General features: G+C 32.2%; 1 protein-coding gene across 2 annotated transcripts in view; it reads left to right on the top strand.

Moving 5' to 3' along the window:
* The window catches only part of LOC148629448 (dedicator of cytokinesis protein 7-like), a 38,660-nt gene that overhangs the window by 6,294 nt on the left and 18,978 nt on the right, over window positions 1–13,388 (top strand). For both annotated transcript variants that reach the window (XM_088551341.1, XM_088551330.1), the window contains exons 5-27: window positions 100–214; window positions 1,912–2,127; window positions 2,497–2,582; window positions 3,073–3,139; window positions 3,437–3,586; window positions 4,612–4,677; window positions 5,087–5,273; window positions 5,627–5,826; window positions 6,339–6,432; window positions 6,798–6,960; window positions 7,239–7,356; window positions 7,585–7,655; window positions 8,099–8,243; window positions 8,491–8,592; window positions 8,923–9,009; window positions 9,446–9,662; window positions 10,142–10,300; window positions 10,801–11,051; window positions 11,220–11,315; window positions 11,502–11,642; window positions 12,096–12,209; window positions 12,396–12,706; window positions 12,916–13,219. In XM_088551341.1, coding sequence (XP_088407467.1) covers window positions 100–214; window positions 1,912–2,127; window positions 2,497–2,582; window positions 3,073–3,139; window positions 3,437–3,586; window positions 4,612–4,677; window positions 5,087–5,273; window positions 5,627–5,826; window positions 6,339–6,432; window positions 6,798–6,960; window positions 7,239–7,356; window positions 7,585–7,655; window positions 8,099–8,243; window positions 8,491–8,592; window positions 8,923–9,009; window positions 9,446–9,662; window positions 10,142–10,300; window positions 10,801–11,051; window positions 11,220–11,315; window positions 11,502–11,642; window positions 12,096–12,209; window positions 12,396–12,706; window positions 12,916–13,219 — 3,460 coding nt within the window. The remainder of the gene's footprint in view (window positions 1–99; window positions 215–1,911; window positions 2,128–2,496; window positions 2,583–3,072; window positions 3,140–3,436; window positions 3,587–4,611; window positions 4,678–5,086; window positions 5,274–5,626; window positions 5,827–6,338; window positions 6,433–6,797; window positions 6,961–7,238; window positions 7,357–7,584; window positions 7,656–8,098; window positions 8,244–8,490; window positions 8,593–8,922; window positions 9,010–9,445; window positions 9,663–10,141; window positions 10,301–10,800; window positions 11,052–11,219; window positions 11,316–11,501; window positions 11,643–12,095; window positions 12,210–12,395; window positions 12,707–12,915; window positions 13,220–13,388) is intronic.

Below are 13,388 nucleotides of genomic sequence, written 5' to 3'. Positions count from 1 at the left end.
AGACCTTAGTCAGTCTTAGTCTTAGTCTATTGGTCTACTGCTGACTTGTAAAGTGACTATTTGATATGATCAGAATTTCAATTTGCCAAAACACTACAGGTATCAAAGATACAGCTCCAGTGTATGTAGTAAAGAAAAGTTGACAGACAGGGATGGAATGGACCAACAGGAGTATGAGGTTGATGTGGAAGATTCCATGCCTCAGCCTGAAAAGGTAAGTTAAGTGTACAGATTGGGATGGAATGGTCCATTAGGAGTATGAGGTCCATAAAGACTTGTATACTGTAAAGACATTAAAGATCCTCAAGTCTGAAGTATAATACCAGTTCAGGGTTTTAGCTAGGATTTTGAGGGCTTTAGTCACTTTTTCATAGAGCACGAACGATATATTATGGGCAGCAGAATTTTGTAAATAGTCAATAGTATCATAAACTAAAGACATGAACACTTTTAATATATTCATTTTAAGTTTACAGATACAGGCATAACAATAAATACAATAAATGTTACAACAACATAACTGTTATTTTCTATAAGAAAACGTGTGTTACTTAATAAAATAAAATAGTTACTATTAGAAAAATAGTAAAATAGAAATTTTTTTTTACATCATGACAAAGCTTTGATGAATTCAGTCTAAAAATAGCTACTATTTGACATAAGCTACTATTATGGTATGACCTGACACTCAACTAATAAAAGAAAATCCTCCTGTCCTTTGCCAAAAACCATACCTCAAAAGCCCTCTTCAACCTAAAACTCCTCAAATCAGAAGGATGGAGACAGACCTTTAGAAGAGAGTTGATTGATGAAACCTTGAGCCTGTTCCTATGATAGGTCTTGATCAGATAGTACCTACTAAATCCCCTCTCAGTCACCAAAAGATAACACAGAAACTAGACAGGTAGAAAGGAGGTTGGCCACATTGGCATAGTCAACTGTAGAATGTTGCACTCTGTAAGAGGTTGCTGCGTGATATCTTACTGCTGGGTGGTAATTTTTTAGTGACCTTTGACCGCATATCGTGAGTAGAATTGAAGACGTTCGTAATCATTGTGATTTTGTCTCAAGAAAAAAAGAGAATAGTAAAATAAATATTTATCATTGATTAATACTTCCTAACTATCCGCTATTGCGTTCAAATTAATTAAAATCCATGAGATGACCAGTCACACATCGGAGACATTGTTTTTGTGTACATTTAAATTTCTTAAAATAGATAGCTATATATGTTGCGAGGTTTGTGAAGGGTTTGTTTTTATACGGGAGTAAAATCGGTCAGTATCCATTAAAGATTGAATCATTTAACACGACTAATCCTTAAAATAAAGATATATATAAGTTACATTTTAAATGCACTTAAAAGCAGAAATGTCTTGAGTCAACTCCAGGCTTTTTTCGGCGGTCGAAAAAACCAGCTGAAGTTGAATGAGAACCCTGGGATTATCTTTTGTGATCCTAATGATCAAACGATTGATCAATTGTTGTTATTTTAAAGGATTATTAAAGATGCACATATCAGGGATGCCAGGTTAACAACAATAGAATGTATTTCACACCTGGTTGACCAGGTAATTACCAAGCTTGGGGTCATAAACTTGTTAGAGTGTAAGGCCAGGTGAAATTATGTAACTTTCGATTGACAGTTTTTAACAACATTTTTATTTAAGGTGACGAAAATTTATCTGAAATACTTTTTGAATGGATTTTTTTTATACACTTTTCAAATTTTAAGTGACGAAAACGATCTAAAACATTTTCATCATTTATGATATCCTTTCGTAAATGGCGAAAATGACGAGAGCTAGCTAAATCACTGCCAGTTATAAGTGAACTTATCACTGTTTTTGAAACTGTTTCAGTGGCAGTAGCCATTTTATCATTTCATTCATGTGTTGCATGTTTTAATAGGATGCCACATTGAAAAGACAGTCAATCCATATGAATGATACACCTAGAGGTAGCTGGGCTAGCAGTATATTTGACCTTAAACAGTCTCAAGCCGATGGTTTGTTACCTAATCTGTTCGAACAAATGTCATATGAACAAGTAGATAAACAGAATGAGGACCAAAGACAACAACACAGACTTGATTCACTCTTCAGCATGTATGAGACACAAGATGAGGTTATTAAGCTTACATTCTCATAGGCCAATTGTTTGTTAGGCTCTTTTTATGATAATTGTTCTGTTAAAACAATATGCATGATTTGAAATGAAATGCATATCAATATAAGATGGGACTACATGAGTCATTGCTGTGTATTTAGAATATGATAGTTTGCAAATGATATTTGATTTTTACAAGTAATATTTTATTTTATATACATGTAGGTCTAGAGTTGGTTAAGTTAACTGAGAATTAGAGAGAAAAGCTTACCCTTTATCATCATAATTATTTCATGTCTTTTCCTCATATAAGGGTTAAAGGTTATGGAAAAAAATCTCATCATTTGATCATCAATCAGTATTAAAATGATTATTGATTTTACATAGGAGGAGAAGATTGAAAGAAGACCACCAGCATTTGTACCACAGGAACATTTTGGTCACAGAATTCTTGTCAAATGTCTCAATTTAAGGTATAAAATGAATTAGAACATTATATAAACACTGTGTATACATACATTTGAGCAGTAATAATGCGCTTACTGCATAATTACAAGTGGTATACTGTCACCGACGGAATGTCAGTCCGTAGTTGCCAGGTTTTGCACACTTTGAATTAAACTTTTTTTTTTATTCTTTGAATTCTGATCTCCCTTTATAGAAAAATGATTAATATAAAGACAATAACAGTACACTGATCTGTAGAAAACTTTTATTTAAGAATTCAGCTCAAAACAATGAGCCTCACATTTCTCCAAAGGTACTGAAGACTTTTTGTCAGCAACAATATATGATTCTCACTTGATATTTGGTACAGATGGCGGAGCTTTTATTAAGTAATGGTATTGTGATAAAAGTAGGTCTCATGTAATGATATCCAAGAGTTAAAAATTAAGTTTTACTTAATGATTGCTAGAAACCTGACTTTGTACTTGTTTCTGATTTTGTTGGATGTTGTTCCAGATTAGAGTTGGAGTTTGAACCAATATTTGCCTGTATGGCACTGTATGATTCAAAGGAGAAAAAGAAGGTAATTAGTGAATAACTTACATGAACATGTATTATTGTAAAGACTTCAGTGTGTAAATTAAGATGTTTTTGAATTTTTTCAAGGAAATTATCGTTGAAAAGACCAATTAACAACTTCAATATGATGAATTTTCATTAGTTAAAGGATAACTAGAGAATTAATGATACATTATGACTTAACATTAATAAAAAAATAAAAATGGAAGTAATTATTTTGATAACAATGGTTTATTATATTGCAGGTTATTTTCAGTTGTCAGTTTGTAATGTCATCTCTTTATGTTTTTCTTCATGACAGATCTCAGAGAATTTTTACTTTGACATGAATTCTGAATCAATGAAGGGAATGATCTCTATGCACATACCAAGACAAGATGTTTCTACACTGAGTCGTAGCTGTGTATTCAGTATCACTTACCCATCTCCAGACGTCTTCCTAGTTATCAGGGTAAGTGTTTTGGTAGCTCTGTACTTAGCATCACTTACACATTTCCAGGTGTCTTCCTTTTACTTAAAGTTACTTACATAACTTCTTTGTTAATCAAAAGTTAAAAGTGTGTTGGTATTTTAAAATGTTCTCTATCAATTTACTAAGATCATGTTTGTTAACTGATTTATTGAAGTTCTCTTTTTTTGTTCCCCGTGACATGTCCGTCCATCCATCCGCGTTTTCTGCATTTTTTTGTAATGCTTGTACCAAATAGTTAGTTTTTTGTATTTGGCCTTATTATGATGAGTTACAGATTAAGTTCGACTTTGGTTATGGTTGAATGATTTTTACGGAAGTTATGGCCCTTGAACTTAGAAAATTTCAGTGAATTTACAGTTTTCGGCACTTTTTTTTTGTAATGCTCTCACCAATTGATTGTAAATTTTGTATGTAGTCTTACTATGAGAAGTTACAGATTAAGTTTGACTTTGGTTTGGGTTGAATGATTTATACAGAAGTTATGGCCCTTGGACTTAGAAAATTTCAATGAATTTACAGTTTTCTGCCTTTTTTTTGTAATGCTCTCACCAATTGATTTTAAATTTTGTCTGTAGTCTTACCTATGAGAAGTTACAGATTAAGTTTGACTTTAGTTTGGGTTGAATGATTTATACAAAAGTTATGGCCCTTGGACTTAGAAAATTTCAATGAATTTACAGTTTTCCACAATTTTTTTGTAATGCTCTCACCAATTGATTTTAAATTTTGTATGTAGTTTTACTATGTGAAGTTACAGATTAAGTTTGACTTTGGTTTGGGTTGAATATTTTTTACAGAAGTTATGGCCCTTGGACTAAGAAAATTTCAGTGAAATTAAAGTTTTCCTTACTTTTTTTTTGCGGGCGACATTGGAATGCTGTTCTTTTATTCAGTTTATTTTTTATCAATTTGTACTAGAGACATTTTTTTTTAAATAAGCGTAGATTTTGGAAGACCATAGCAATCTTGTGAAGGGCATGCATACTTTTTTTTTCTCATTACAGCTTGAGAAGGTTTTACAGCAAGGCGATATAGGAGAATGTGCTGAACCTTATCTGAAGGAAGACAAGGTTAGTACAGTCGATTTTAAAAAAAGACAATACTCATTTGAATTTGAAACTTGAAACCTGTCCACTTAGGTAAAATGTTTTTTTTTCTTATCAGATGATTATTTGGTAAAAACTTGTGGTGGTATAACTACAATGTACAATTTTTAGATATGGGGTTACTGATAGTATTAATACAAAACATTGTACCCAGTAGGCTTTTTAAGAATACAATTATATCTTAAGCTTTTTTAAGTTGCTTATACTAGAGTGGTGATCAAAGTAAAATATTAGAATAACTAAATCAGTTCCACCAAGTTTTGCATGTTTAATATATTTATAAATGTTGCTGATTATGTGTTGTTTTTCACTTTGTGAGTGAAAATAGCCTGAAGTGTATTTAAAAAAAACATTTCTGTATGGATGGTTGTAGACCAAAGAAGAAAAGTACAAAGGTAATGCTTACCAGTTTTGTGAGAGACTTGGAAGGTACAGAATGCCATTTGCCTGGACTGCTATATATCTGATGAACATAGTAACTGGTGCCAGCAGTATGGAGAGAGAATCTTCTGTTGATAAGTTTGTACAGGATCAAGATCTCTCTAGAACTTCTAGTCTTGGTAGGTTTAATAAAAATGAACTGTAAATTCAGAAATTTTTGCCATGTTTTTGTTTCTGCAAAAAATGCATTTTGCATAATTTGTAGTCACAATTATAAATACTTACATTATGGAAATTTCAACATTTTTGAAATTTTGAAAACTAACTTTAAAATGACTTTATGAACAGGAAAACCACAAAAATATTGATGATGGTCAGCATCTCTTTAGCAAGTTTTACCAAAGCAGTTCAGAGGATAAAGGGGAAAGAGTTCATTATCAGTCTTAAAACCCTGAAACAGACACATGCAAATATTTTTAACCTCTTAAGGTTTTGCCATTCATGTATTTGTAAGTATCAGTACTTCATTTAGATAGGAGAAGTAGTTCTAGTCTTCCTGGCCAGTATGACAGTTTTAGGAAGAGAAACCGTGATGACAGTATCTCCCGTAGAGGATCGTTTGACAGAGGCCGTACTGGATATGAGAGAAGGGGCGGTTCTCCTGATGATTATGGATCTAGTCTTGATAACTTCAGACCTGTCACTTTAACAGTGTCTAGTTTTTTTAAACAGGTTAGTTAGTTTAAACATATTTTATTGCTAAATTTACAGGCAATTGGATTGGACATAAGTTATACCAACTTACAAAGGTCCTTTCCACATAATTAATTACAAATATTTTGTGAACATACGTCAGCAACAAAACATAACATACTATGTAAACAACAAGAACAGTATATATGTTATCATATGTGATGAACTTGTCATTTCAGTATCTAATGCATTAGTTATCTGAACTAAATAGTTAAACAGGTATTGATATCATATCTAAAATTGTTATGTTTCATGCTATGTTCTTGCACAAATGAATATTAGTTAGTTGTTTTAATGATATTTCATTAAGAAAGTATATTTTAAAAGATATTGGTTGATTAATAAGCATCACTTTGTTAAAAATCAAAGTAATGTAATACAGGGTCTTCAAGTTAAGCATGCTTTCTGAGTTATATTTAATGTAATTTGCGTCAGTGGACATGATTTACATATTTACAATTATGTGTTATAATTGATTTTGTTAATTGTAGGAAGGAGATAAACTAAGTGATGAAGATCTCTACAAATTTCTTGCTGATCTGAAAAGACCATCAAGTGTTCTGAAGCGTGTCAAATGTATCCCTGGTAAGATAAAGATAATTAAAGAGAAGTATCAGTATGGTCTGAAAGATATATTGTATTTTTTAATTCATATGCATGTATCAAACATATTTTTAACAGATTTAGGTCAATAATAACTTCAAAATTTTGCATTAAGTATTGAAATGATAAACAAGTCAGTTATTTCAAACAAAAATAGAATAATTGGTTAAGAGTTTTTACCCTTACTTTGCTAAAAGTTTAAACAGAGATAATGATGCATGTTGTGAAAAAATACTGTCTCATGACTATCAGCATCTATACAGAATAACGGTTGTTTTGACTGAAGTTATCAGGCAGTAGAAACAATGAAATATTGATAAAGTTGTCAATAAATGACTAATCTGTAGGAACATTGAAGTTAGACATTTCACCTTGTCCAGAGGAACCAAGATATTCCCTGACACCAGAACTGTGGAAAGTTGAACCTTACCCAGATGATAAGAGTAGACCAATTAAAGAAATCCTTGAGTTCCCTTCTCATGATGTTTATGCTCCATATACCATATACAGGTGAGGAATTAAAGGGAACATTAGTATTCTCAGGATGCCAATTCTGATGTGTTTTGAACTCTAAACACATGTACATACTTATATTTTTTTCATTCTTGATATACATGTATTGCAAATATAATATTTCACATCACTGATCAGTACTTTTTGCCAGGTTCGGCTTTCCAATGAAATAAAATTATAACAGTTTATTCTGCTAATAGGTTTATTGTGATTGAATGAAACAGTGGAATGTTTGTAAATAGTTAGAAATCAAAGTATGTCTCCCTCTATTTCAGAAACATGCTCTATGTGTATCCAAAATGTTTAAACTTTGCCAATCGCCAAGGTTCAGCAAGAAATTTAGCTGTGAAAGTTCAGTTTATGGCAGGAGAAGAAGAGAATTGTGCCTTACCTGTATGTTATGAATAATACAGAACTTTTGTAAAGTGGGGGGAAAATTGGAATAATAAAAAAAGATGAAAACAATAGAGTGGAAATAATTATTTAACTGGTAGATTAGGTCATCAGCTTTTTTTAGTAACATTATCAGAATGATTTTTTGTTAGTTTTGAAATATTCTAAATGATGAAATAGATACTTTTTTATTGTATCAATTAAAAGTAAATTTATTAACGATTCTAGGTAATGTTTGGTAAATCTGGTGGCCCAGAGTTTGTCAGAGAAGCCTATACTCCTGTCACCTATCATAACAAGTAAGTAAAAGAGTTTCTATGGTATACCTGTGTTACATCAGACTTTCGGTACATTAGTATTTAGTTCCTATGATTTACCTGTGTTACATCAGACTTTTGGTACGTTAGTAGAGTATTTAGTTCCTATGATTTACCTGTGTTACATCAGACTTTTGGTACATTTGTATTTAGTTCCTATGATTTACCTGTGTTACATCAGACTTTTGGTACATTAGTAAATGCTAGTTTGGTAGATCTGGTCTTATTAAGCATTTTAATTTTGGTGTTTGTTAAAATTCACATGTTGGAATGGTGTGATATTTTCTACATGTATGAAATGACCTTTATACTACGTATGCCTAAAAAGCTTTAGAATTTATCGAAACATTTGACAGCAAAAATTGTAAGATACGCTCATTAAATGCTCAGAGCATTTTCTGTTGAATATTTGTTTATTTTTCCAGAACTCCATGTTTCTATGATGAGGTGAAGATCAAGTTACCAGCCAAATTAACTGAGGCCCATCACCTGTTGTTTACATTTTACCACATTAGTTGTCAGAGTAAGAAAGGAGAGATGGGACCAGTAGAAGTACCAGTTGGATACACTGTATGTATTGTTGTAGTCAGAAGAACATCAGATTGTTATAATGGATAGGATATGTAAATGAATTCTTGTTTGATGAGATATATGGTTGTTAAGTTATTCCAGAAAAATAAAATGTATGCTGATGAAGCAAATTAATAGTGTTGATTTGGTTTTGTTTATTTACTAATGTATGTCCTCAGAAATTTAAAACATGACAAGCCATAGTTATGAACCTTGATGATAACTATATAAATTTTGATATTTTCAGTGGTTACCACTATGTAGAAATGGTAGATTGTTGACAGGAGAATTTAACCTTCACGTGTCTATTGACAAGTTGCCTGCTCATTATCATAATCTCTATCCCGATGTAAGTCTTATACATACAAAATACATGTATTTTGTTTTGGAACTTTCAAGTTGTAACAAATTAATCTGTTTAGTGTTTCTTCATGTTAGTTTTTATTCTAAAATTAAATGAAAACATTTTCTCTAATCCAGGAGTTTTTCCTATAAATAGGAATATTTAGAATGAACTTATTCATATGCTTATGCATTAATAATATCAATAATTTTTTTTGATTTGTGATAATAGATTGAACTTTGGTGGTACTGTACATATTCACTGACAATACCTTCTAATTGTTCTCACACTTTGTATGATTTATTGTATGATTCTTTTATTTTGTTCCCTCTACAGCCTCATTTACCATCTATGAAGTGGGTGGATAACCACAAAGGAGTATTTAACATTGCCATCCAAGCTGTCTCTTCAATTCATACACAGGTAGGAAGCTCACCATTTCCTTAAAAAGCTTGATGCATCTTTAGTGGTCTTGTTAAAACTATCCATTCTCCATAGGTTTCTTAGGAATCAGGATTCATTATAATATTACTGGTATGCATTTGAAAATGCTAAATTGTATGATGTGACCAATATTTATGCAAAAAGCTTGATGAAAGACAAGTTTGTATAACATCCCTCAAACACAATTTACATTATCCTTAAGTGGAAGGGAAGCATGAAGTGCTAAGTTCCCTTTTGAATGCAGTAGACTTCATGTCATTTACTGCTGGTACCAAGTTTTATTAGGGGTTTTATAATGATCACTTCAGCTTTATTTGAAAATGTCTGAGTAGTTCTGATCAAATAATGTATACATCTTTGAAACATTTTGTTATGGGAGACATGACATGATCTTGTATTACTTATTACTGTACAGGATGACTACTTAGAGAAGTTCTTAAACCTAGTCAGACATGCACAGGAACAAAAACTACCCATGATGAAAACTGAGATGCAGTTTGAAGGTGATCTGAAGCAGAGTCTGGTAGATTTACAGAAAGTAAGGGGAGAGAATCTAATACAGTTCCTACCACTAGTGCTTGACAAACTTGTCATGATGATTGTTAGACCTCCAGTGTTAGGGAATCAGTCTGGTAAGTTGTTAGACCTCCAGTGTTAGGGGGTCAGTCTGGTAAGTTGTTAGACCTCCAGTGTTAGGGGGTCAGTCTGGTAAGTTGTTAGACCTCCAGTGTTAAGGGGTCGGTCTGGTAAGTTGTTAGACCTCAAGTGTTAGGTGGTCAGTCTGGTAAGTTGTTTATATTGAAATGCATATAAGATACTGTTAGAAATGAAAAAATAATTGTAGATGACAGATTAGATACAGTTCAATTGCAATGTTAATATGAGGTCTGTTGAATTTCTTAGGCTGTGAACCAATTTATTCAATATTTTCAGTGGTCACTTTTCTTGAGAAAAAAATTGTTCTATTAACTGTATGTTTGTACGATACTATATTGGGCTATTTGGTAGTAATTTAACTTGATAAAAATTATATTAATTGTTAAATAGATATTGTTAGAATATAAACATTTTTTGAAATTTCAATTTACCTTCTTTTTTGCATTTGTTGTAGTAAATATAGGACAACCATCATTTGAAGCTATGGCCAATGTAGTGAGAAAAGTTCATGAAATCTTGGAGGAGAAGAATGATCACAATGGCAGAAATTCATTGTTGGCATCTTATATCCATTACACATGTTCCCTACCACATCCAGGTCTGGTACATCAATGTAAGTATAGATCTATTGTGATCTCAACATATCCTACAACCTAAATTTGTATAACAAAGAAACTGAAGACTTTCGAAATATTTTTTGGAATTTTGTGGTACACAAACCAGTATACAACCATTTCCAGAACTATCAAGAAATTATGACAAAGTCAAGAAACTGGTTCACAGGTGCATAAGCATTCTTTGCTGTTATAAAAAGAAATTATTATATCTTTACTGTTCGTTGTTTACACTTTTCTGTAACAGATTTCTCATCTTCTATTGGAGGGAATGCTTGTGTTTGTTATATTGCTTTTGTGTGATGATTTGTACATTGGGGTAATTTTTAGCATGATGTTGCATACAACATCTTGTTGCTAAGTTATGTCTGGGGATGATTTGAAGAATAGTTTGCTGTTCTTGCAATCCTTCATTTCTAACTAAAGTCACAGTACCACAGGAAAAAAAATCACATATATTGGAAAAAAACCTTTGAAATGGTTTCCATGTTTGTTTCAGCCTCAGCAGTTAACTTTAGTGCATTGGCTAATGCATCAGGCTACAATACATTGGGGAGACCAGCTTCTCTGCCTCTCAGCAGACAGAACTACCAGAGATCTACCAGTAATCCTGACCTAGCAGGCAGTACTCCAACATCTCCTGATGTAGAAGTGGGCAACTTGATGGGTCGTTATAATGATAGAGGTGGTAGTATGAGAGGAGAGGAACTTGCCCAGGCAGTGTTTGGTAGCAGAACAGCTGCTAAGAAGGCAATTCATAATTATGTGCTTTTTGCCAATTTTTGCCAATGAAGCTCCTTAAATTTGTTATGACTTTGAGGATAGGAAACAAACAATTTAAAAATGTATTTAACGTAATTACTGAAAATTTAAATAGATAACTGTTAGATTTTATTTGAAAATGTTTTTGTTTTGTAGTTTGTACATGAGGAGCTGGCTTTACAGTGGTCAGTATTGAGTGGACCTATTAGAGAAACAGCTATGGCATATTCTTGGTTCTTCTTTGAACTTATTGTAAGTAGTGTAGAATTACTGGTGTTATGAAATATAACCTTCTCCTTGCTCCTCTGTGATTAAACATATACATGTACATTAAAAATCATGAATAATTGAAGGTGCTAGTAATAAAAGTACAGAGAGTAATTAATTTGTATTTTGGATTTGCTATATGGTAACATACATGCTTTTTAATTCAAACAGATCAAAAGTATGGCAGAACATTTAGCTAAGTGTGACAAACTATCAGCACCCAGACAGATGAGGTTTCCCGAGTATTTTGAAGACGATATAAAGAATCTAGTCAGGATGTTTGTAAGGGAAATTGTTGACAGATATGATAAGGTAATACACATGTATAAGATATTAAAGTGTTTATATAGTCCTTCTTTGTAAATTTCCATTAAAAAAATTAAATAGTATGATATAGGAAAGTGTATAAGTCAAATTCATCACATGAAGTAAGATTATAGATTGGAAAATGTTTTGACCTGACATTTAAGTAAGAATTTTTTCCACTGTTCTTTTAGAATGAATAATGTTAAGTGTCTCATTTGTGATGACCAAAAAAGAAACCTTAACACAGCAAGGAACAATTCAGCCACATTAAAGTGCAGAGTAAACAAATTTAAAAATATACAATGGTTCCCAAATTATTTTCCAATTTTTTTCTTCAGTAAGGAAAGTGTCATGTACATGTTGGTTTGGTATGGTAGAATAGCTATTTTTAATTATTGATTAAATGGTTGTTGTGTTTAGAATGACGACATAAATTCAGATTTTTCGTTATATTTTCAGGATCCACCACTAACAAAGTGTTTAAATACAAGTCTTGCCTTTTTCTGTCATGACTTACTGACATATATGGACAGGAATTTTGTCTTCCAGCAGATTCACTTCTATTGTAAAACTGTAAGTATAGAGCTTAGGTGTAATTGATTTTTTATCTTTTGAACTTGATAAATGATGTGTGAATCTTAATAGTGTTTTTTATTTCCATGTTTTTTTTCTTGACCTTTGGAATAATAAAAGGCATATTAATGCATTCCTACATACACGTTTTTATAATAATTAATAATCTTTGGTACGCTATTTCAGTTTGCTGACAAAATGAGGAATCTTGCTGAAGCTACATCTTTAATTCTTCTTAAACTTGACTTCATGAGGATTGTTTGTAGTCATGAACATTACTTCCCATTGAATCTTCCATTTGGAACTCCTCTGACTCCATCTGCAAATTCATCCAGTCCTACACCAAGTATTTCCAGTATTACTTCATCCTCATCCTATGCCTCGACCAGTACACTCACAGACAAGGGAAGATTTTATGAACTGACTTTAGAGTTTAGACAGCAACATTTCTTACTTGGTATTGTTTTGTCAGATCTTGCAGTAAACTTAGATATACAGTAAGTAATATTGTGTTTATAGAGAATGATTTTGATTCTACTTTTGCAGTGGTAAAAAAGCTTCAGTATACATAAATGAAGAGGCCTTTAAAAATTTGCTTATGTGATATTATTTTGTGGATGGGAAATATTTCATCTTAAAAATGTAAAATTTGAGTCACTTTACCTTTTCCATTGCTATGTATATTACAGTGATTTGATTATTGCAGCAACTCAGCTGTCCACCAGAGAATGATTAATGTATTGAGGAATCTTCTGCTGAACCATGATCTTGATGTCAGATATACTGACCCTGAGATGAAGGCTCGTCTAGCGGCACTGTACATGCCTATCATTGGTATAGTCATTGACTCATTACCACAGCTTTGGGATCCTAATGTTGAGGGTCGCATTAAGAATTTTAACTTTGATTCTGATGCAGACAAAATTAGTCAACATGTTGCCATGGAGATTGCAGGTTCCAGTGTGTTTGCAGGAAGAGTGCAGGAAAATCTGTCAGCTGATGGAAATAGAGTAAGCTGCACTTTGCAGGATTTGGAATGGAAGAATGTGTAAAAAAAAACCTTAGAAAGTTGAAACTTACTGAAGTATTTTATACATTTATTATACTTGAAATGACCCTTAATATTTATAAGTGCAACAACCAAATTAAAATAAATAATGGTTCCTGTTGCTCCTACTT

Source organism: Perna viridis, chromosome 1 (assembly GCF_037379345.1).
Source record: "Perna viridis isolate PV_CMFRI_1.1 ecotype Kerala chromosome 1, ASM3737934v1, whole genome shotgun sequence".
Lineage (NCBI taxonomy): Eukaryota > Metazoa > Mollusca > Bivalvia > Mytilida > Mytilidae > Perna > Perna viridis.
This window is presented reverse-complemented; position numbering and strand designations above follow the sequence as displayed.